The sequence below is a fragment of the Strigops habroptila genome, chromosome 9, assembly GCF_004027225.2.
Source record: "Strigops habroptila isolate Jane chromosome 9, bStrHab1.2.pri, whole genome shotgun sequence".
Classification (NCBI taxonomy): Eukaryota; Metazoa; Chordata; class Aves; order Psittaciformes; family Psittacidae; genus Strigops; species Strigops habroptila.
In genome coordinates, this window is record NC_044285.2 from 2944220 (window position 1) to 2968761 (window position 24542).

At 48.9% G+C, this 24542-nt stretch overlaps 1 protein-coding gene across 1 annotated transcript in view; it reads left to right on the plus strand.

Moving 5' to 3' along the window:
- IGDCC3 (immunoglobulin superfamily DCC subclass member 3) overlaps positions 1–24542 on the plus strand; it is a 99782-nt gene that overhangs the window by 70003 nt on the left and 5237 nt on the right. The window contains exons 6-10 of the mRNA XM_030497539.2: positions 1902–2060; positions 8753–8918; positions 18448–18695; positions 19068–19232; positions 24022–24210. Coding sequence (XP_030353399.1) covers positions 1902–2060; positions 8753–8918; positions 18448–18695; positions 19068–19232; positions 24022–24210 — 927 coding nt within the window. The remainder of the gene's footprint in view (positions 1–1901; positions 2061–8752; positions 8919–18447; positions 18696–19067; positions 19233–24021; positions 24211–24542) is intronic.

Genomic DNA, 24542 nt, shown 5'->3' on the forward strand with positions numbered 1-24542 from the left:
ACCTGCTGCAGGCTGGGTCTTTGCATGCTTAAATTATGTAGCACGTTATAAATAATACACTAAAACTACTGACATTCAAGTCATATTTCTGTGATGTTTCTTAAGGCAAGGATGTAATGGAGCTTCCAGGTATGGCCACTTTGCATCTTTCCCTGGTCCCATCTGTCTCTCTCAAGGGGGATTTGATTTTTACACATAAATACGGACTTCCAAAAGGTCTAATTTAAAAGATGAAATCAACTTCAATTTGAATTTAATTCAGACCTCTTTACACTTCAGTTCAGATGATGTTTGAAGGGAATGGTTCCTTGTTATTGCTCATTAAATGTGAGACAGGTCATGTTTTACTGTCCTTTTTATGACTGAGCCATTTACTGCTGTGGTGGCTTGGCCAGCTATGTGATCATTTAATCATTTAATGACATTGTTTTTCTCTCTCTAAAAGACCTGAGCATTTCTCTTTGCAATGCAAATAATGAAGTGGTCTGGCATTCCCTGCCTAATGAAGCAAGGAAACCTTGAAGTTTAAAAATTTCCTGGAAAATGATATGTAAGGAGCATGGCAGGAGATATGTTTGGGAAGTGCTTTGTAGCTTTCAGTCCATGTTTTACTGGTGTTTCCTAGCAGGTTACTGCTGTTAATCTGAAATGGGATCCCTCAATTCTAACGGTTTGCAAGGCTTTGGTAGCAGGGGAGCTCTACAGGGGTGGCTTCTGTGAGAAGTCCCATCCCTGGCAGTGTTCAAGGCCAGGTTGGACACAGGGGCTTGGAGCAACCTGCTCTAGTGGAAGGTGTCCCTGCCCGTGGCAGGGGTTGGAACTGGATGAGCTTTAAGGTCCCTTCCAACCCAAACCAGTTTGGGATTCTATGAAGTGCCAGGAGCTTCCCCATGTCCAACAGAGCCGATGCCAGACAGCTCTAAGGCAGACCCACCACTGGCCAAATTAGAGCCCATTAGCGACAGGACAATGTATTTAAGAAGGGGGGGCAAAAACCTGTGCAATGGCAATTGCAGCTGGAGAGAGGAGTGACAACATGTGAAGGCTGGTTCTTGCTTCTCCCATTCTGTAGGTTCTTCAAACTCCTTGATCAAAGGGAGGAGAAGAACTGAATTCCCGTTTTCCAGCTGATGAAATTGTGCTTCCCCTAACTGCTCCTCAGTAAAACTACCCCCCTGCCCTGCCCCTCTGCTCAGACACCCTAACACATGCTAGCACTCATCTAGAGCTGCCTTTGTCAGAAGTGTCTTAAAACACAAATCAATGAAACAATAAAAAGCAATAGCCTGATACTAATGAAACACATTGTAATTAGAGTTGGCTGGGAATTTTCCAGTAAAAAACAGGCTTTGTTGGAAGAAGGTGAATTCCCTGATACCGAACTATTTCACATTAAACACTTTAATTTTGAGGACCTTGTGCTGGAGCCCAGGCATGGTTGTTTGGAAACACTGGTCCTCTCCTTCCCAAAGCATCTCTGTTGGAAACAGACTGTTGAGCTGGTTGGATCCCTTGCCAGTCTAATATAAGAACCCAGGCAATGGCTCACAGAGGTTGATATGGTTTAACTTGGTTTAACCACTCTATTGAACAGTGTTCTGGGTGCTTCATCTTAATCTGAACACCGGGTTGAAAGCTTTCACATTTCCTGTGCTGGTACCTTGGTTTTTCAACCAGCACAAAGTGTGGTTTTGGGCCAACACGTGAGGATCCTGGTTTTGTCCAGAAGTCAGTTCTGCCAAGTGTGAGCTACAATCTATTGACTTTACTTGGCAAATCCCAGTAACAGAGCATGGCACCACTCCATAAGCACTTAGATTGGACCTCCCCAGGGGCTGTGCCCTGAAAAACCTCCTACAAAGGTCCAGCATGTGACTGTTATCCTTTTCCTCTTCTTTCAGACGGCCGCCCCATTGGCGTGGAGGGGATCCAGGTGCTGGGCACAGGAAATCTGATGATCTCAGACCTCAGCGTGCAGCATTCCGGCATCTACGTGTGCGCTGCGAACAAACCCGGCACACGGGTGCGAAGGACCGCGCAGGGCAGCCTCGTTGTACAAGGTGAGCAAACCCAGGGCTTGCAGAGCAGGGATGCCCACTCCAGTGAGAAGCGACCATGAATCATTCAGCTGAGGCCTCAGCTGCATGGGTGCAATGGCTTTCCACCCCATCACAGGCATTTATTTGGTGCAACAGACACTAGTTGTTACTTGTTATCACACTTGTACATCTCAGCAGAAAGCCCAAGCTGAATTAATCAACCAAAGTCATCACTCACCCCTGCAAGGTCCTGAGTGATATGGGGGCACAGGCACTGTTCTCATATTGGCCATCTCTGAATGTTAGATATCACTCCTGTAGTGATGTCCAGGGATACATATCACTCGTGAGGTATTGCTCTCCAACTGAAATGGCACCAGTAAGTCTAAAAAATTTCCAAAAACTCAGTGAGACTGTTTCCTTTAGCAGTTGACACTGTGTTTGAGCCCTTTGCCATGACATGAGTAAAGCATCCTTTGGGGGCCATGCCCAGGAGTGCAGGTTGCTCCCCTTCCCCACAGCAACTGTCCTGAGATGCTACTTGTAAAGGGTGGGTCAGCCCAGTGAAGAGATCAGCACTCAAGAAACCAAACAAATCCACTCCATGGACCAGTCTCCATGGTGAGGGGAGCCAGGCAAGTATTTCAGAAGGCAAACCCAGCTGGCAGCATGCTCTGAATGGCAGTAATCCGCCCTGATTACAGGCACTCACCTCCTCTTCATGCTAGTCCACTTAAAGCATCTCGTGCTCTCATCAGTTCACTCATTAACTATTGACTGATGATATCCTGAATCTAAAATTATACACCTCCTGCCGGAGTGAACTAATTGAACCTTTCATGCTGGTGATGGGGAAAGTGCCCTGCTCCAGCCCTGATGCTCACCTGACAGGTCCCGGGAGTCACTGGCATTGCACTGCTCATGCAGCAGCCGTGGTCCCTGAGAGCTGGCTTCCCTCTTCCCCTTTGCCACTGGAGCAGCAAGGAGCAGTGTAGAGGGTGCTCCTATAAGAGCTGCTCATGCCTCCTGAGTCCCAGGTGCTGATCAGACATGAGAGGAGGTGAAAACTTAGTCTTTCTTTTGCTGTTGGATTTCTGGGTGAGCAACTCGAAGAGGGGGCTCCCAGCTGGCTGGGAGGTGGGGAGACCTGAGTCCCCTTATTAAGCAACACCAGCCCAGGCATTAAGAACAACCTCACCGTACTGATACAAACCCCTTGAGCTGCTGCAGGAGAGCTCTGCATATGGCAGAGATCTACTAAACCCAAATGCTGAGCTGATGTCCAGGAGGCAGGCAGGCAGAACCAAAAGAAATTACTTGGAAAATCTATGAAGTCATAAAAATACAATTATTGAATACTGTTGACTGCTCCTGTTAGCAATTGGATGAGAGGGAGAAAGGTAGCACAACTTCTCATAGCTACAGATGGGCAGCTTTTAGTCTCGTTGGTGATTTGAACACCAGCTCCTGAGCAGCTGGTCTGATGCTGGAGTTCATCTGGAGTAGAATTACTGTGGATTTTGACTGAGGAATCAAGGTGAGAGTTTGTCTCTGAAATGATAATCACAGGGCCATTGGAGCCCAGCCTTGCTGGGGAATGGGGGTGCTCCTGCGTTCAGCATTAGCAGAGAAGTTGGCAGTGGGATGGAGAAGCGTGGCCTGTGGTGTAGCCCTTAGACATGAGCTGCAGTGTCCAGGACCCTAACCTGTGTTACCCATCCATAAAATGCTCTATGTTTTTCAGGGGGCTGTCGTTCCCTAGGGAAGCTGGCCAGACCCTGGCCAGGCAGCTGAGCTCATCCCAGGTTTGCTCGCCTTCCCTCTGGAAGCAGTTTTTCCTTCCTCTGAATCTCATTTTGGCTGGATTTTCCAGCTGAGAGGTACAAATGATTGCTGTTAGGTTTGTCTGGGAAGAAAACAGCAATAATGACTGACATGGGAGACTGTGGGTTTTATCTTTGTCAAGATGTCAGCGATGCAAATTACATCCGTAAGGAGAATAAAAGCAAAGAGCGGGCTATCAAAAGCCTGGTTGGAGAGGAAGTTAGCACAGGGCTAGGACAATACAGCGTCCTCAAAGCACGCCAGGCCAGGTACTTGCTGCCTTTATGCAGAGGCCCTTGAAGTGCCTGAAGGCACAAATTAACTTACCCCCTCATCTTTTGAAGGAGGCACATTTTATAGGTGGGAAACAGGGGGAGAAAGGGCCATGTTTCCTGTTGTAAGGCAAGGAGTTAGCGGGAGGCTGGGACTGAGACCACGTCCTCCCTGCTGCTGCCAGCGGTGGTCCTCGTCCCTGTCAGAGCAGCCACCTGGGCAGAGGTGTCCTGGCACAGGGCTCTGCTCTTGCTCTGGCATTAATGTCCTTTCCCATTGCAAGCTCTCCTTCAGATCATCTAACGCCATCTTATTATCTTCCTGGGAATTCCTCCTCCCTTCAGAGGAGAAGGCGTCAATCCCCCGCTCCCTCCCTCCCTGCCCTCCCCTGGCCATTTAGGCTCCTTTGATCTCTTTTGTAAGGTTCTCACACAAGAAAGTTTCCATTTTCCCTTCAGATCCCGGCGCAGGCATTTGAATATTGCTTTGTGCCGGGCTGCGAATCAAAGTCTCACAGGGGGAGTTGTTGAAGGGCCGAATATATGGCTGGCTGAAGCGGAGGGTGTGCGTGCGTGTGGTGCCGGGGAAGAGCAGGCTTCGGTGGCAAGGCAAGAAAAATATATCAAAGCGCTTTCTCTCTACCTCCTGTGCAATCTTTTGTGCTTTATTATGTGTTTGGTGTCATAACAAACTGATGGGCTGTGAATGGCCAGATGGTCACCAGTGTTCTCCACTCCACGCTTCATTTCCTCCTGAAAGCTATGCAGAAAAATGAGATCCCATCTCATAAATGAGTGCCCATCTTAAGGACATGTTTTTGAAGGCTCTGCTGACAATGACTGCCTTGTTCGCCCTGCTTTCTGCTGGCAGAACCGGGCAGCGCTCCTTGGTCCAACAGACCCAGCCACCGCTGTGTTTCCTGATGTTTCTTCCATCATTCCTGCTTGCTGGCATTGCAAGCATTGGCTGCAGGGTTGAATTCAGCCGCAGATGTAGTGCAGTGGCTGTGTTTTAGGCTTGGCTCTGTGGTAATTGGTTTGTGTTTAGCCCTAAATTGAGTTTAGCCCTAAATTCATGCTGCAAAACTAGCTTCAGTATGTGCTGCGTGGGTCAGTGTGTCCTTGCCAGGACAAGAAGTTCATGATATCCATTGAAGGCTGATGGACGGCTTCTATGACAGCCTCGTTGAGTGGTTTCTGCCTGTTTCCCAGGGGACATGGCCGCAGATTCCATCTTTGGCCCCAGCAATCCCACCAGCCATACAACTTAGCTATTGAAGTTACTCAGGCATCTGGGCATTCTTTGTAGTCAACAGAAAGAAGCCAAGCGGGCAGCAGTTCTTTGTCTTAAATCTCCTGTCACCTGATGCTGTGCTTGACTGACTTCTCCATTGACCTGTCTTCTCCTTTATAACCTTATTGTTGGTTCCAGTAGCCTAATTTATGAGGTTTTGTTGTTTCCATGTTATTCTTCCTCCTCCTCAGCCCAGCCTCCCTTCCTCACCCTGCCACTCTGACTACTTGAGAATTAATCATACTGAGATGCAAGGGGCAAGGATTCCTCTGGCACCAGTGCATCATCTGTCAGTGCTCCCTGATGCTTAGCACAGCCCTTCCCAGTGAATGCCAGGCAAAAACTCACAGCAAGGGCAGTGAAGCTCCCTGTTATCCTGAGGGACACGCTAGTGGCTGGTCACTGCTGAGATGAAATGTCTCTAAAGAGATGGAGCCCGTCTGGGTCTCCCGTTCCAACCCGCAGTTACAGCACATCTTCATGCTATCACAGTTTGTTGAGCACAGTAGAAGCTATTGAAGCACTTGGTTGATGATTCTGGGGGTGGTATTAAGGGTTATTGCTTTTTGATACCAATGTCACGCCTTTAAATATTCATTAAAACTGCATGATTCCCTCCCTCCCATTAAATCCTGAATAATCAACGCTCTGGTTTCTTCATACTTCACAAGCCAGGGTTGGATCCTGCCTGTTCCTCCTTGCTAGGTTTGAATTCTCTGCTCTTAACAGTGATCTTCATTAATATCTTCATTAGGATCTTCATAGAGGGCTGAGATACGCTTCCCCTCGCCACCTGTGATGGCCTTTTGGCATGTAGTGTGGAAGGCGGAGAGGCCTTCAGGCTGCTGCGCCTCTGTGCAGGGTGAGATGAGCACTGACAGGATGCTCTGTTAATTATGGATGACGAGGGGGATGAAGGCTTGGCTGAAGGCAGGGCTTTGCTTCTGCTCCTTCCCTGCTAACCCAGGGCAAGAGGTAGCAAACTCTCAGTTCCTGTTGAAATCATTTGAAAGGGCAGGGAGAGGAGCTGGGAGGAGGAGAGCAGATGTTGTGCTGTCCAGGAAAGGAGCCATTCACCCCAGACCATGCACCAGCAGCCACTTCAGGGCACCCTGCCTGGGGATGCTGGTATGAACCTTGGGTTGGGCACATGCCCTGGTCCAGCATAGCAGAGGAGTATCTCATTGCAGCAACGTCTGTCCCCATGTTAAGACCCTGGTAGCCCCCTGACCATGTCCTTTCTCTCATGCTATCTGAAGCTGGTGATGGGGACAAGGAGCCTTTTAACTCCATGTGTTTCTGCCATGGCCTAGGCCCTTTTGCCACTACATCTCCACACTGCTGCTCCTTCTGCACCAAAAGGAGTAGGGAGAGACCTGAACAGGACCAAGCTGCACCTCCATCACCCTGAGTCACATGCGACACCGCTCCCATTGCTCCCTCTTGACGCAGGCTAATAAGGGAGGATAAGGAGAGCCGGTGATTCCAGAAGGGTTATGCCGGACGCTTCTTTCCCTGTTTAAACTTTGCTTCTGCTGGAACAAACGATTTGAGGTTTGGGGAGGCAGAGGCAAAGAGCCAAGCGGCAGGATCTTTAATGAAGCTGCAGTAGGAGCTGGAAGGTGGCTGTGCCCTTCCTCGGCATCCTGGGTTTGCACCGGCGAGTAGTGTGGGTGCAACTCGTGAGCCCAGATGAAAGCAGGGAGGTGCACAGCCACTTGCAAAGTAATTGCTGCTGCAAAACTGCACCAGCACAAAGCAGGGGGCAGGAGGTTAAGGAAGTCTTGAAAATCAAGTCTCTGCTGCTTTCACTGTACGCCGCAAAGGGACCGTTCACTGCAGGGAAGAGGGGCTTTTCCCCCTGTTTATCCATGCTCCCAACTCTGAACCCATCTTGAATTTTATTTTAATTTAGAAGTTTAGAAGGGGGAAAAAAGCATAGGAGGGAGATAAAAGGGCAAGGGATCGATTGGCATGTGGGGAAGTTTAGCAGCAGGATCTAGAAATATGTGTCCATTAGGTTGCTGAGATCAGGTTCATTAGCAGACTTGAGTGCTGACAGAAGTGGCCTGACAATAAACTCTGCTGGCGGACACCCCCCACCACTAACATAAGTCAGACCTGCCATGCTCTGCTTCCCTTTGAGTATTAAAAGAGAAAGAGGGGCTCCTTCGAGGTGGATGTGCTCTTCAGTGAATTTCTGTGTCTTTCGGCTTGCAGGACTTAAAACGTGCATGACTTTGCTCTTACACCTTCCGCTGCAGTTTGGCCTTGTTGCAGTAGTAGCGATGCTCTTCCCTTGCACGCACGCAGCTGGGGAAGAGCTTCATCACCCCATACTGCTGCAGCAAACCTTGAGGGGGGTTTTGGCCATGAACCACAAGGCTCAGCTCTTGAATAGCTGCTCCTGCCTGCAGCCTGCCTCAACACATTTTACTAGACCAGTTTGCTCCTTTCTCCTATCCCTGGTGGCCAACTCCATGCATGGAAAATGCCAGCGAGTGGCACTGAGCGTGTCTCCCTGGATAATCTTGCTTTTGTCGGAAAAGTTTAACACCAGCCATCCATTATGTGATGCTAGTCAGTAAATTCATTATGAGCCTGTGCCTTTATCTGTTTGTCTTCATTGTGGCTGCTGCCGGTTCCACCTGATTTTAGGTTTCAGCAGCAACGTGGAGTGTATTTATCACTTTGCCCTTTGAAGCGTAACTGCTTGAATAAACTCACCTATTTGGCAGTGTGTTTCAAGCCCTGATACACTGGTTTATTCTGATAAATGATTTTAAATCTATTTTAAGCTGCTGGAAGGGGGGGAAATTGCTTGCTGTTTAAAAATGTTATTGCTAAAGCTGAAGATACCTGGTTATGAGGTGAGCAACAGTTACAGGCATGGTGGAGTCTTCTGCCAGGCTTGGCAGGACCTTAAGGATCCCAGGCTGCAGATCTGGGGTTAAAAATGCTCCTCAATCTATTGCTACCAGAGTAGTCTGCAGCAAATCTGATGTTTACTGGGGTAGGAACAAGCTGCCAGACTGCTGTCTGCACATCCATATGTTTCTTTCCATTTGCAAGCAGTTTGCTCATGCTGTACAGGTCCTCAGCTCTCCATACAGTATTGAGCTGACCTTCAGGTGCCTTTTGTGAAGCCATGGCTGCCAGGATGGGCAACCAGAATTCAGTGTTATCTGCTGCCTATGCTGTGGGTTGGCCAAGCATCCCATGTTCCCAGGCAGATGAGGCTTACTGATGAGGTTGCTCTTTGTACCAGGATAAAGTGGGATCGTCATGACTTTTCTCACCCTCCTTCTCCTTCCTCCTTCCAGCCCCTGCAGAGTTCGTGCAGCATCCCCAGTCCATTTCCAGGCCTGTTGGGACTACTGCTATCTTCACGTGCGTGGCCCAAGGGGAACCCCCACCCCAGATCACTTGGCTGAGGAACGGGCAGATCCTGGAGACCAGCGACCACATTAAGCTGAAGAACAACAACAGGTAAGTGCTCATGCGCTGGCTGCTGGCACTGCAGCGTGGGGTGGAGGATGGTGTGAGATGCACAGCTGGGCTGTGCCATTCCCCAGCGTCAAACTGGAGTTACCATGCTTGGAGGACTGACATCACCTACCTGATGGTCCAGAAATAGCTGCTGCTGCAGCTCTAATTCTTGGGTAAAGAGCCAGTTAGCTCACAGAGGCTTCAGCTCTTGTGCAGGCAGTGGATTTGAGGCAGGTGCACGCAGTAGTTCATTTTGAAGCAGTCAGTGAAGGCTGGCAGAGAGCAGTGGGGTGTGCAGCACATCCTGGTGAGCCACGCAAGCCCTGCTTTCAGTGTAGAACTATTGTGCTTGGGGCTGAGATGGGCATGAGTGATCCAGAAAGACTGCACCCCTGCTGCCTGAGTGCCTTGGAAAGGGAGTGCTTTAGAGCCAGCTAGGCTTCAGCAGGTGAGGTGGGTTGCTATCACACATCCCTCGGACTGATGCAATGCTCCGTGACCCTGCTTTTGAGGGAGGCTACATTAGAAGATGTGATTTTGAGCTATCTGGGCTCCAGGGAAAAGGGGAGTAGGATAGTTGTTGACTTTCTTTCTGCGTTAGCAAAGAGCTAATGTGAAGGTGGTAATGTTCAGAATCAGGTATGTGGATTCAGCTTGGGCTTTGATATACTAAAACACTGCTTCAGTCCTGCTAGCTGCACTTTGTAGGCTTACATTTCAGTGCTTCGTGCTTTATTGTGCCAGGAAATCAGCATTAGACTTTGACTGATGATGCAGGAACTCAGCAAAAGTGTCCTGGTCATTATCTGGGTATTCCTGGAAGGACCAAATATTGACCCTGGAGTTGGCAGGGACCACACTTACTCCACAGTGGAGGAACCATGCTTTAACCCCTGAACATTGACCTGCCTGGGTGTGCAAATGTAAATACATTTGAAATAATACTTGCACGGAAGCTGACTTTCACTAAACTTCAGCCTTTTATCTCACCAGGGGAGACTGTTTTCTCTGAGTGCTAAATAACCGCATTTTCATGTGAAGGGAGGGGGATGTTTGTGCTGAGGAAATGATACGGTGGGATGCACTTAGTGTGAAAATTACAACTTGATGACCTAGTTTCTATGGAAATAGCGTAGAACAATATCCTGAAAAATAATAGCACCTGTGTTGTAAAGCTAAATTATTGGTAGAGATTTGTACTCTATGGCATCATCTATAGATAGCTGCTATGTGTATTAACAAATGTGTCTCATGAATGCAACTCCCCAACCTCGCTGGAGGGTCCAGACCTTCAGTTTAGACTGTTTGGAAGTGTCATGCAGGCGCCATGGCTTGTTCCTCAAGGAAGAAGAGTTTATTTTTCTAGTTTTTATGTAATATGGCTTTTTGTTTTCAGGTTTAAGGCTTTTTTAAAGCTTTGCTGTATGAAGTATGGGAAGTTGTGTGTTGCAAGGAGGTTAAGGTGTGACTTGTAAGAAAATTTTCTTGATCAGTGTAGGTTTTCTCCAAGCTGGAAGTTTTTAGAGCTTCAGGAAGCTTTGTGTGTGCACATACAGATGCCACACAATCCTGGCTAGTTCCTTGCATGGGTTTCTGAGGCATGTCTGCCCTTATAATATGAACAGAGCAGAAATGGGACAAGGGATATTAGTGCATCCTCTTTTATTGACCGGAAAGCAGAGTCAGAAGTGTCCGAAGACTTTACAAGGAGTCATTAGATCCATGAAGTCACACTGAATTCAGCTCTATGTCTCACCCAGATGTCTTGCCTGTTAAATCATTCCTCCTCACTGTTTGAGGAAGATAGAAGTAGGGTCTTTGGTCATGGTCATGTTTTCTGGCCAGGTCCCTGTGCCTGGAGCTGCGCTACATGTGAACTGCAGTTTGGTGAACATCGCTGTAACCATTTTCTGATGGGAATCATTTAACACAATTCCATGTCAGCCTTTTCCACTGTGAGCTCAGTGATCACATTACACTGCATCTGGCACAGGCTGAGGAAGGGAGCTCAACCAGTCGCTGGTGCTCAGCTGACACGTGGCATCTTCTCAAACTATAGTAATGTGATTGTAAAGCTGAGCCCTAAGGCCATCATACTTGTCAGTGTTGAACTTTTGGCTCCTTTTGGACTAGGCTTGGTCTACTTTGACCCCCAACTTCAGGCAAGTGGCAATGCCTGGTGGTTTCCAAAGCTGTCAGTCTGGAAAATGCCCTCACTGGTACAGCAGGGCTGGGTGCTCCATGAATTGGAGCAACAAATCAAAGGCTGGGGTTTTTTTCCAGAGCTTCTTCAAGTTGTCCTTTGTTTCCTTCTCATGGACATGACTAAGTGCTGTAACCCACTTAGTTCCGGGCAGAATCAGTTTGTGATTATGCTTTGAATTTATCAGTCTATTGCACTTGGAAAATATTTGTCTGGTTAAAGATGGATCTCGAATCTACTAGTAATTAAGCCACTAAAGTGCACTGTGAGCTTTTTAATTAGATTACGTGGTTTCCTAGAAAATTCATTTGGATTAAAACTCTGCTTAATATGGCAATAAAAGTCTGAATGCCCCCAAAGAGAATTTTAGGAAAAAAAAAAGAGTAAATCATCCCAAATCATATAATGTGCTAATTGACTGCAAAACATATCCTTATGAGCAACTTTGTTCTTGTAAACGAACACAGTCTGAAGTGAGGTCCGATCCTGCAGAACATGGAGCATTCGAGATGCTGCTCTGCTCTTGCAAGCTTGAGGCATCATTCCTGTGGGCAGTCATGTGTCTGCACAAACCCACAGCTGATGGGAAGATCTGTCCATCAAACTGTTGCTTCATAAAGTTGTGAAGGGCCCTTTGGCATCTACATCACCCCACTCTGTCTCTCATAAGCAAACCCAAGGAGAGCAAACCCTCAAGGTCAGAAGCCCATCGTCGGTGAGATGGCACAGCAGCTTCAGGACTGGATTCCTTGCAGATTGGATGTGGCTGCTGGTACAACATCAGACAGTCACTTGCTAAGCAACTTCCAGCCTTTCAGCACAGTAGAATCAGCCTCACAGGCTGTGTCTGATAAACACCTCTTCCCTCGCGGTCCCTCAGGTATGAATTCTCATCACCTGATGTGTTGATGGTTTCTGGGCACATTAGCATTAAAGATCAGCCTTCTGCTATGCCCTCTCCAGAGGTGGTTGTTATGTTTGGAAAATGCCAGCTGTGTGGGAACAAAATATCCAATCGATGATTAGCAAAAATCAAAAGCAGTTCTGGGATAGCGGATAATTGTTAATGAAAAATGCATGAAGGCTCCGGCGTAGGGAATTGTGGGCTTTTCCATTAAAAGCTGTGAATAAAAATCACTGAAGGAGCTGACGCTGGGGCTGCCTTGTTGTGCAGTCCCTGGGTTGGGGATGGAGCTGGTTGCTGTCAGGGTGATGCTGCATTGAGCCATCCTCTCAGATAGAGAAGCTGATGGAGCCTTTTTGGCTCTGGTGGAGCCATCCCTGTGTCCCACAGCCGCAGGGTCTCTCCCTCTCTGTTGATCAGAGATGCCATTTTGCTTGTACTCCTGGGGTGATTTGTATCAATCACGATCCAAATGCCTAAGAGGTGTAGTGAGTATTTCCAGCAGAATTCCCACCTGGAATCACTAGCCCATTCTGAAAGCAGGGGCATGTCACTGCAGGAGGAAGGGGAAGGGGATTTTTTTGTGTAAAATCATGCTTTCTAGGTTATTACTCCAAAATTTGCAAAGAAGGATGAAATACTGCCCGAATTACTCCTCTGAAAGGTTTATTGCTTTTCTTCCTTTGACCCAACCAGGTTCAGGGGGGTAATTTTCAGCCTAGAAGTATATCACACTATGGGGTTTATATTGCCGTAATAACAAGGAACAAAGGCCAACATCTTCAGAGAGGGCAGGCTCTAAATATTGATTTTCCAAGGAGATTTTATTTACAAAATGGTAATTAAGGGACTTCATTTATTCCACTGGAAAAAGGCTTCGTTAGGACCTGGGCTCAGGTGGCATTTGCCCTTCTCTGTGACCTTATGAACTGTCTCGCTTTTAAGTTCTTCCTCACTGGTTTGCACTTGGTTTAGTGCTCTGGGAAGGACTCATTTGAATGGCCACACAGCCCTTTTGGTACCAAACCCAGGAAATCCCACGTTTTAGCTGGGTGTGGAGAGATGCAGATGGGTTTGGCCATCTCTTCATGGTGCACACACCCCACACACTCTTGAATGTGCAGGGATTTGGACACCTTAAGCAAAGCCTGCAGGTTATTCATGCAATGAGTTTGAAGACAGTTGGTGATTATGGGAAGGGTACTGTATAGCAAATCATATTTCAGTTCCCAGAAGCATGACAAATAAGTATGTGGAAAATTGGGATGTGAACCAGCTGCTCCTGATTTAAGAGTAATTTACGGGTTTCACTTTGTTTGGAAGACACGTGGAAATGGCCTTGCAAGGAGGGTCTCTGCACGAGCGCCCAAAGCTCCGCTAAGCAGTGGGGCATCAGCATGATCCCACCTTCCCAGTGCTGAACAGGGATCCCGTGGTGGGATAACGCAGCCGTATCCCACAAAAGGGATCTGCAGCAGCCCCGGAGCAGCCAATGCCAACGGGCATCAGTCTTGTCCTTCTCGTGTGGCTGTGATTATTTTGCTGCCAAGGTGCCTGTGTGATTTTTCTCTGCGTGCTGCTCCACTGAGCTGCTCTTCAAGTGTATCACCAGTTTTTGTGTGCGGTTGGATTGTGGAGCTGAGCCAGCTCCTGCTTGTCCCCAGCGCGGTGCCGGAGCAGTGGTGAGTTCCCAGGAGGGCTCAGCACACGTGTCATGTCAAGACAGTGCAAACCCAGGCGTCATGAAGCCAGTAAAGAAGGGTCAGTGTTTCAGGATGAAATGGTGCCACTGCTGTGCCTCCTGTAGCAAATGTGATGCCGTTTACAACATCCCATTTATAGAAGACATGCTGTACAGCCAAATCCCCATCCTGCCCGGCTCTGCCCTCTCCCGAGGTGTGAGAAGGAGCAGCATCTCTGACCACATTTGCAGGCTAAGAGTCTGCCAGCCCTTTCATCCCTGTGGCCTCACTGGGACCAGTAGCATACCTCCAGAAACTGTGTTTTGGTGAGTCTGTAGCTGCAGAATCAGACTGAGATCCTGGCGGTTCATTCGGCACAGCATGACACAACATGACCCATAACAAATGGAGGCAGAGCAGGGCATGGGGATAGGGCACCTGAGTGTGGTCTTGGTGGCTTTCTGTAGCTGCTGGCACTTAAAATGCTCTCCCTGCTAGCCACAGCCTGCTCTCTGCATTAATTTCATCACACTCCCCCTTTTGTGCACCCGTGCACACGCATGCTGATATCCTTCCAGATGGGCCCCTCTTCTTTGTGCTGCTGAATCGATGAAGAGGCTTCCTTCAGTTCTCAGACTTTTTCAGAGGAGCCTTTGGAAAGCCGATCTCCGGTCACCGGCCTGGACCCCTGACCCGAGCCAGATCAGTCATCCTGCTTGCCTATATGCTGGGAAGACAGCTTGGGAATACCGTGGCTTTCAAGCAGTGGAGGCCTCTCGTCTCAGCTCAGCCGGGTGTGAATCTGCAGCAGCTCCTCTCCCCACTTCCATCAATGCCTGTCAGGGCATTGTGCGGAGATGTGATGGAGCCCTCGGCTCGCAGAGCGGCTTTGGTGACCAGCAGAAAAGCCTTCTGGCATCTCGCCTCGCCTGACGTGCTCACAGCGCTGCCAGTCTGGCACTCCGGGAAAGTTTTCCAACAGCAGATGTCCCAAAGTGACAGATTTTTTTTCCCCTGTTGACGGGAAGAAATAAAAGGACACTGCATATTTCAGATGGTTGATGCGCAGAGACGCCCCGCGCCTCCTCACACAGCAACTACATGTTTTCCTTTTGTTTGAGCTTCCTTAAAGAAACGAAGACAAAAAGCAGCAAAACCTGGGAAAGCTGCTGGGCCAAACACGGACCCTGCTGCGCTGCATCCCAGGGGTGATGCAGTGGGTGAAGGCAGGAGGAATTTGTCAGTGGTTAACATGGAAATGGATGCACAGCAGAGGTATCAGCTGGGATGACGGGGTTCATGTAACTCACTGCCAGCTCCTGCCCTCCTCATTGTAGCCACCAGTGTGCTTCAGAGCTCGCGTGGGGCTTGCAGGGAGCTCAGCAGCCTCCTTTAGAGGTCTGCCCTGCCTGTGGGTGTTAGAGGCACTGACAGAGAGAAAAAACCCTTATTCTCATTTAGGTGCTGGGCATTCTGCTCACCAACTTCTCCACACTTGGTTTTTCCTCCTTATCCAGGCATAGCCAAAAATCCAGTTGTTTTATTGCCCCCATTGCCTGCACATCATTCCAGGTAACATGGGCCCTAGGTAGTGGATGGCTCTTATTGCACAGTACATCCAAACACAGCCTTATAAATCTCAATGAAAATTAACTTTTCAAAGCTTGAGGCACATTTCCAGCTACCTGCCATGGCCTCTTTGTGGAAATGTATTTTATTTATTAATATCTTCTGGCTTGACTGTCCATGACAGTGTTACCGGTCACCCTGGGACCTCTGCACAGAGGCAGTTGAGATGTCCAAGGCTCTGCCCAGCTCTGGCTCCCAATGGCCAAGTGCTGTCCTGCTCCAGGACTGCTGGCATCCAGCACATCGTCTGTGTTGCATGAGAGGAGCTTTGCTCACCCCACAGTCCTCCCAGGAGAAAGATGCCTTTGACCCCAGCATCATGCTGTTGCCATCAGGCTCCTCGCCCTCCTTTCCAGCCAGGCTCCCCTCTTCCATCCTCCACATATTTTCCTCTCTCTTTGTAAAGCATATAAATATGCTCGGAAGCAACGGAGCCTAAATACTCCTTGTTGTTCCTGAGCTGCTTTGTGCTTGGGAAGCTGCTCTTGACTTGTGTGCCAGCCCGGCCTGGCTGCTCAGGGTGCCCAGATGCACAGCGGCCACGTGGAAATAATCCCTGCATTGACGGGGCAGAAGGAAGCGCTGCTGCTCCTTCCACACATCTGCTTTGTGCAGAGCTGCAAGTGCAGCTTTGGGATGGCGTAATCCTGCCTCCTGCCATCTGTCCTCGCAGGAATCAGCCCTTGTTGACACAGCTGAGCCACACATCAGGTCCTTCCTCCCTGCGCCCCCCTCCCACTTCTACCTTTCTCCTTCCATTTAATCAGATACATTGAGCCCATGGCTATGAGAGGAGCTTAGGGCCGATTCTCTAAAATCTCCATATCAGCTGAAACCATCACATTTGATATTCCATTTACAATGTTTCCAAGGAAACAAAGGCACAGGACATAAATAGATGACTGTTAAACATTTGCTCACTCACCATGGCCTCGATAATTTGCAAGACAGGAATATGAATGTTAAATCAACAGCAATAATAAATTTTAATACAGGAAGACCAATATTTTGCTGCAATTAGAAGGAGCATTCGTTCTGGCATACAGGCAAGCAGTGGCAGGTTATTTATCATTTCCTTTTAACATGTACAATTTTTCATTTACATAAAAGGCAGCTTTGATTATGACTCCTAAAAAGGCGTGAAGTGCCCCTCACATCAGCAGGGGTGCTTGGGATTTACTCATGTGCAGTCAAGTCCCAAGTCCACCTGGAATTCACTGCAGGGGAAGAAAATAGTTTAGTTCTCCCTACAAGCAAGCAGTGCATGTGGATTTGGTTAGGTTCGGGTCATTTCTTACGGAAAAACAGCAACCACAAAGCTCATGCGAGCTTTGGCATCATAAGCCAACAAGATGATGCTGAAGCTTGAAGGCATCATGGCCTGCCAAATATTCCTGCCAAGCCAGAAACATACCACAGTTCAGGTAAACTGGACAGGACTAGAAATACAAATAGGGATTAATCCAGAGTGGTGCACGTATGGGTGATGCTCTAAAGTGGAAGCAGAGGCAGTGGCAAGCAGTGTTTTATGCAGTGCTCTGGGGGTATATCCTATCTCCAGGACTAGTCAATCCTCACCGTTTGCAGTAATGAATATAATTATGCTGCTATTTATAGTGGTGTCAAAGCTGTCACTGGGTTTAGGTGGTCCCTACTGGACCTTTACTTCAGAAATTCTCCCCAAGGTGCCCTGTTTGTGGAACATCCTACCAGGACTAAGGGTGTTAATAAGCATATTTTATCATAACCCGAGCTGCTGCCTCAGGGTTGGGAGAAACATCTGCAACATCAAAGGCTGCCTTTCCATTTCCAGCTCGGAGCTGGGCACAGTGTGGTGAGACTCCCCACCCCGTGTCTTGGAAGGGAGACGTGCTGGGTGTTTATTCATGTGGCCTTGTGTCTGCTGGATTGTCACAAACTGAATCACGTTGTTCCTGGCTTGGTTTCTGAGGAAGGGCACAAGCCCTGAAGAGAGCAGGGCTTGCACTGATGGGTCTCTGTGAACTAATGTTGTTCAGAAAAGCTGGTTTGCGTGCTGAGTGCCAAGATAGAGCTGATGTGTTGCACAGTTATTTCTGTGTCAATATTTGATGATGGTTTAAAGATATTGGGCAGCACAATACTTGGGCTGGCCCTGAACTTGCTCTGGTTGTATACATCCATTGCTGGAGGGTCGTGCAGTGTAGAAAGGGCCTTCAGTTCATGGGGCCACATGTACAAGGACTCTGGTTGTCCCTGTACCCGTCAAGCCACTAAACCACCCTTCTGGAGGTGGTGCAGAGATGGGCACTGTGCTCAGGAACGCACCCATTTGGGAAGCTGGTACATGGCTGGCTTTTCCCCCTCCTTTAGGGATGTTTTCCACCAGGGTAGCCAGTGCCTGTCTTTATCTTGGAGGCTGAAAACAGCATCTAAGCCTGATGTGGAGGCCCCAGGAGCAGGATGGAAGAACCATCCTGGTTGCTGCCCTGAGGTTTTGCAGCCAAAACCTGTGACTTGCTTGTAAGCTTTGGCTCTTGGCTCATGGTGATGGTGTTTCTGGAAATGCAGAAGCAGGAGCTGAGGCTGTAACCCTGCTGGATAAGTCAGCTAATCCCTGTGTTACCCTAAGACCACTCTAATGTGCTATAATGCAATTAGAGCATCACCAGAGGGCTTTCTGGCTGTGCTTGATTAGACTTGGCTTAGCAACTGTGTGTGGTGCCTGGATGGGCATCACTGGTGTGTACTGGAACCAAGCCAGTTAAAGCTGGTTTGGGTGTATGGCTGCACTTACCACAGAGCTATCTCTGTAGTGTGCCTGGGATCTTCCTGAATTCAGGAAGGCTTCAAATCCTGCCATTCCCCATCCCCATCTGGCTGCACTTTAACCGCAGTCTCTTCAAGTTGAGACAGTCTTTCCAGTCATGGGATCTAGGGAATGATGCATCCACTTCCTGGGCTTTATTCCCTGAAATGTACACAACTTCCTGGAAGCTTTCTGTGGAAACAGAGGCACGTGGGATGCCCTGCCATCAGAGCCAGCATGGATGGCCATGGCATGGCTGGAGGGGAGGGATGCCCACTGCAGTGCACCCAGTGAGACGCTTTCCCTCATGTGTCCCCACGCAGCACCCTCTCCATCTATGGGATCAACCAGGCGGATGAAGCCATCTACCAGTGCATCGCCGAGAACAGCGCCGGCTCCACGCAAGCCAGCGCTCGCCTCACGGTCCTGTGGGCAGATGGGCTGCCCGGTCCTCCACAGAGCGTGAAGGCTGAGACGGTCTCTGCAACCACCATCCAGGTGTCCTGGACAGAACCTCTGCAGAACACCAAGGAGATCATCGGCTACGTGCTGCACATTCGCAAAGCTGCAGGTACGGTGCCCTACCCACTGCCCAGAGCATCCTCAGCCTTCCCAAAATTTAGCAACACAACCCACTAGGTAAAGCAGGTCTGCACTGCAGTAGGCAGTGCTGCCACCATGTTCTCCATCACCTCCCTGTTTCCAAAAGACATTGATGACAATGCTGGTGTAAATGCCAAAAGGCTGGGGAGGGTGAGGCCACACTGTCATCTTGCTGCCCACTTAGGCCTCTGGCAAAGTGCTTAGAAATGTAAGCATAAAATTACATGGGCAGATATATATCCACTTAGGGACCAAAACTACGGCTTCCACCATCTGTTTAATCTCTTTCCCTCTTGCAAAGCCTAATGCTGCTCTGTTCTCTCTTTTCGTTGCACTTCAGATCCTGTAGAGATGGAGTATCAGGAGGCCGTTAGCAAGAGCACCTTCCAGCAGCTAGTGACTGATTTAGAGCCCTCGACCAGCTATAGCTTTTATATAAAGGCTTACACCTCCCGAGGTGCCAGCAAAGCCTCAGAAGTCACAGTGGTGAGCACGCTGGGAGAAGGTAAGGAACGCTTTGCGCTTGGACCATCAGATGCTGAAAGCCGCTGTGCATAGCAGCAGCACCAGTCACCCCAGAGAGCTTTGGCACACAGCCTGTGGTGGTGATGCTCCTCGTTCCTGCTCCTCCTCATACTCTGGGATATTGTGGAAAGCCCACTTGTATCGTTACACTGGGGTCGACTGATCGCGTTGCCTCTCACCGCTGATGTTGTAGCAGGGGGTGGGTGCAAGCTAGTCTTGTGCATTGCAGCTGCTCTGGGCTTTCCTAAACTGCTTGCTAAATGCAGATTTCCTGCTCAAGCAGCATCTCAGCATCCTCCAGCAGCTCTGGTACTCACAGCTCTTACTTGAAAAGTGCCACAGTTCCTTAAATTTGAGGGTTTTTTCTGCTCTACCTTGGAGAAATCACACCAGAGCTGAGCTGTCCTTGTCTTGAGGCTGCCTTCTGTTTCAGTGGGAAGTTAGGGTGATCTCCAAGGCTTTTTCCCTGACTTGGCCTCCCAGACATGGCCACCAGTTAGCTTCCCATGCAAGAAAGTGGGTGCTCTGGTGCAGGAGCCTTGCACACAGACACCAGGCAGAAACCACAGTCCCAGTGTGATCTGTTAGCTGGCATTTTAGGAATGATTTCCTGGAGACTCATGTACCTCTCCAGCACCTCTGAATCCTGGTTTGTCTCACATATGGAAACTTATTTCTTAGGAGCATTGCATCATTCTCACAAACACTCAGTAGTTATGAATTTGCAGCAGAGAGGGCCTTGGGTGTGAGGATGTTACTTTGGATCAAATGAAAGTGTGTGTTAACACCCAGGTGGAAGATCCAGTTCTCATTCCATTTTCAGCCCTTGCAGGTGTTTACTACAGCATTTAAGCCATACCACCAAGAAATCCTCACCCTGCTGGGTTGTTCCCTGCAAGTTTATTTTCCCTTGGTACTCCACAGGGAATCGGTCACCCTCAGAGTTTGTTTTTCTTTCCAATTTAGAGGCAGAAGGACGGACCAAGGCAAAACTTGAAACTCCTTGACCCAATGCTCTGAGTTCAGCTACTGGAGCTACAAGGCAGCCATGCCTCATAGAGCTTGGTGTTTCTGCAGAAGTCTGGGTCAAGTGAGAGAGGGCTCTTTGTCATTATTACCTTCACTCACGACAGGGATAGTTAGGTATCTGGTAATGGGATCATAAATTTCCTGGCTTTCAGAAGCTTCAAGGCAGCACTGTCCTGCTCTGCTATCCTTGTCCTGTGTCACAAAGCTTCAGCAATATGTTCAGGATGGACAGGCTGGCTTGGTTAAGATATTCAATGCCAGCTTGCATTTGCCTTGTAGGAAGATAAAGAAGATTTAAAAGCCCAGTTCTGGCTTGGTTTGTTTGCTTTGCTTCACTAGGGTGCCTGTTGCCTTCCGCTCAGAGAGGAGAGAGTGGGTCAGAGAGCCAGGATCCAGTGGCTTTTGTCACAAGTTAAGGTTTCTGCAGATTTTCCTCTTTGTCACCCAGTGTCTCCCTGAGGTGCACTGGAGAGCTGTGATTCCCCGGTGGTTGAGGAGCCCCTGGACCTGTGCTAACAGCCTTGGAAAGGGGGGGGAATTCCCTGACATGCCGTGTCTTGGTGCTGTCATCCTGTCTCTGAGATGTCCACAGAGATGTGTGTGAAGCCCATGGTGCCAGGCCCCCCTCGGTGTCACCATGATGCCATGTCCTGCCTTGTGTGGAACGGGCACAGCATGTGAATCTGGCAGCCAGGGCAGTGCTTGTCAGAGTGGTCAGCAGAGATACTGCCAGTTGGAGACTGGTCTGTCACACTGCTGTTGTCCGGAGTAGGAGTATGGTGATGGCACTGAGGAGCAGGGCTGCTTTTGGCCTGGGGAGGTCAGCTTTTCATGGCTAGGACTATGCTGAGAGTGTGCTTGGCTGAAGCCTCCAATGCTGCTTCCTTTGTGCCAGTGATGGAAAGTAGAAGGGAAGATGCTGTAGAGAAACTACCCAGCTGAACCTTGTCCTCCATAAACCTCTCTCACTAGGTACATCCTCCCATCTCCCCCCTGTCGTTCTCCTTTATGCCGTTTCACAAATGCTGTGGTATTTTAAATCTCAAACCCTCTCCGCTTCATTAAGCAGCACACACTCCTTGCTCTTGTCTTTTAATGCTTTTTAGGGTTTTCTCCAGGACTTTTTGACATTTCTCTAGGGTGAAGACTGTTCCTTTAGTCATCTTCGGCTAAAGACGCCTTCAAGAAGAAAGTTGAAATGACCTGGGGAAAATTCCAAACAGCTCGGAAGAGGAAAACAAGTATCCCAGCCCTTAGCATGAGGGAGATGCCTCATTTATAGTAGATCCATATTATGTCTTATATATACTTCTGTGAAGCACTTATACACTGGTGTGTGTACATATATTTATACACACACACAGATATACTCCATCTGTATACACTTATTTGTGTAATAACCTTATGAAGAGCACATGCATTCTGCGAGTGCATACATATAATCAGTATTATACATATATATTCTCAAAGTTTGAATAAATACTATATATTCCATACTTTGAAGGAGAGAGATTCTTGTGGTTTTTATTAAATGTAAGGGTCTGCAACCATAAAATAAAGCCAACTCTTCACAAATCAGGATGGCCCACATCAGTGTTTCTTTGTCCATGGGATAATGCGATTTCCCTTTCTGTGGCATTTTCACCTGTGATTTGGAAAAGGATGTTTTAAGCAAGAGTCCAGCTTCTCAGAGGGGGGATCCAGACAATTCCTAATTCTGCCCTAGAGGGAATTGGGAGAATTAGAGGAAAAGAGTATTTAATTGCACTGCAAAACCATGTAGCCTTGGGAAGAAGGGTACATTCTGGTATAAATAGAATTTGCTCTGTGTTTTGCACCCAGGAATTGCTAAGTACAGCATCCCGTCAATGAAATGCACATCACAATAAAGCTAGAAGTACTTCAACCCATCTTTTTCCCATTGACAGCACTCAGGCAGGATGGGATCTCATTAACCTGATCCAGGACAGCTGCTTTTGAGTCCTTCCTCCTGAATCCACATGGAGATGCTCACCAGTCAGCAGGGACTTGTTCCTCTCCCCAGGCTTATTTGGAGGACATCAGGCAAAGCCCCTGCAATCTGAAGTAGAGCATCACTTTGGAAAGAGACAGGGTTGCCCAGACCCTCCTGCTCACCAGGAGAGATGTCTTTCCATCCCCTAAATCTCCTTGTAGGAAAGCTTGAGCTCTCAGTGCCTGGTAAAAGGCAAACCCTTGTGCTGTGCAGTTTTGCTTTTACTATTACACGGAGAAAATGCCCTTTTTAGCTCTCATCAGTCTTAGACTGACTCAGCCACATTTCATCTGCTTTTCACCATGGCTCACAAAGTGGCTGTGCTGAACTCTCTGCCAAAGGCCGGGTTTGCACTATTCATCCTTTGGGGAAAAACAAGCCAAAACCCAGCATCAATCTAATCCAAGTCCAGCAATCCTTATATTTGGAAACTTATGAGCTTGTAATCATGTGGGATTGGAAAAATAGCTCTACCTCAAAGCCCAGAGGCTGCTGGAGGAGCAGGGCTGTTGTTCTGCTGGATAATTTTGCTGCAGGGTGTAGCTGAGCTTGCTGTCTGGTACAGCAGTGCCCAAAATCCCTTCTTCCTGGTGCTGGATCAGAGCCCTGGGCAGGGCAGAGCCTGCAGCGCCTGGTGCTTTGCACCTTCTGGATGGTGCCAAAGGCTGATGGGAGCATTTGGTCTGGGTGTTTTGTGGAAATGTCCTGCTGAGACACATCTCTGCCTTGGTGAGATCAGTATGTGAGAAAGGGAGGGAGAGGGGAAGGGAGAGGTTTGAGGGAAGCATGGTCCTGTGTGTCCCTGCGCTGCACAGGGCTCCAGGGCAGGGTTTGATGGGTACCAGCTTTGGAAAACTCAGATATCTGCATCACAAGAAAATTGGCTTTCGTTTGCAAATCTTGGCCACTCAGCCCAGTCTGATGGGGAAGGATGGGGGCCTGGGGAGAGAATGGCCATGACCCCCTGGTGCAGCACCCCCCGAGAACAAGGGCAGGGTTTTGGGGCACTGACTGGAGCAAAAGGCATCCTTGTGGACTCAGTGCCTCGGTGACACCGGGCAGCAGCAGGGACATCTTCCCAGCTAAACCCCCGTGTGCCCCTAAGGCCAGGTAAGTGCCTGCCTTCCAAAACAAACCAGCCCCAGCTGTGCAGGGATCTCAGGCTGCAAAGGTATTTAGGGCTGTTAATGAACATCCCCTGGTTCTTTCCTAAGTCCCCACCACAGAATCACAATCCTCCCTCCTAAAGCTGACAGGGAGAACAAGCTCCCGCACATCCTGCAAGCCAGTGCAGGTACCTAGCACGCCTTTAAGACAGATGTCTCCAGCTCCATCCCTTCTGGTTTCTTCCTCCCTGGGGGATTAATCACTCTGAAAGGTCCTCACTACCCTGAGGGTGAGGGCAGAAAAGTGGAATTTGGGAATGCATTGCCAAAGTTGCTGCATTCCTGCCCTGACCCAACAGGGCTGAGCATCAGATTGCAACCAGAGTGTAAAAGTAGCCTCTCTGCTTGCTGAACTGAGCAGAGGAAACCCTTGGAAACTCATACAGCTCCCTGAAGAAGTTCAAAGCTGTTAAACCAGGATCTGGTCTGATGTGGTTTTTCTCAGTCTCACCTAGCACATTCCTTGGTGCACTGACCGCGGGGAAAGGTTGCTGGGGAATTTCTCACCATGCAGACTGAAAAAGCACATGCAACCCACTGTCTTTCTCTCTCTGTTTCAGTCCCAGCCATGCCATCCCTCTTTATTAAAGTCATTAACAGCACAGCCATCCAGGCGACGTGGGAGCCCTCCATCAAGCTGGGCCAGCATGAAGGCTTCAAGTTGTATTACCGCAAGGTCCACCTCTCCCAGTACACAGGTCCAGTGCTGCTGCCCAGCAACGTAACAGCATACAACATTACCCACCTGGGTGAGTACAGTGACAGCTTCATCCATGTCCCCTCCCAAGCCCAGGATTAGCAGAACAGAGCTTGGATGTGTTGTGCTGCCACTAAATGGGAGATGATGCAGCTCTTCCGCAGGGTTTTGGGGTGCTTTCCCAGTAACAGGGAAGTTTGCAGCCCCTTGAATCATAGAAGGGTTTGTGTTGGAAGGGACCTTAAAGCTCATCCAGTTCCAACCCCCTGCCACGGGCAGGGACACCTTCCACTAGAGCAGGTTGCTCCAAGCCCCTGTGTCCAACCTGGCCTTGAACACTGCCAGGGATGGGGCAGCCACAGCTTCTCTGGGCACCCTGTGCCA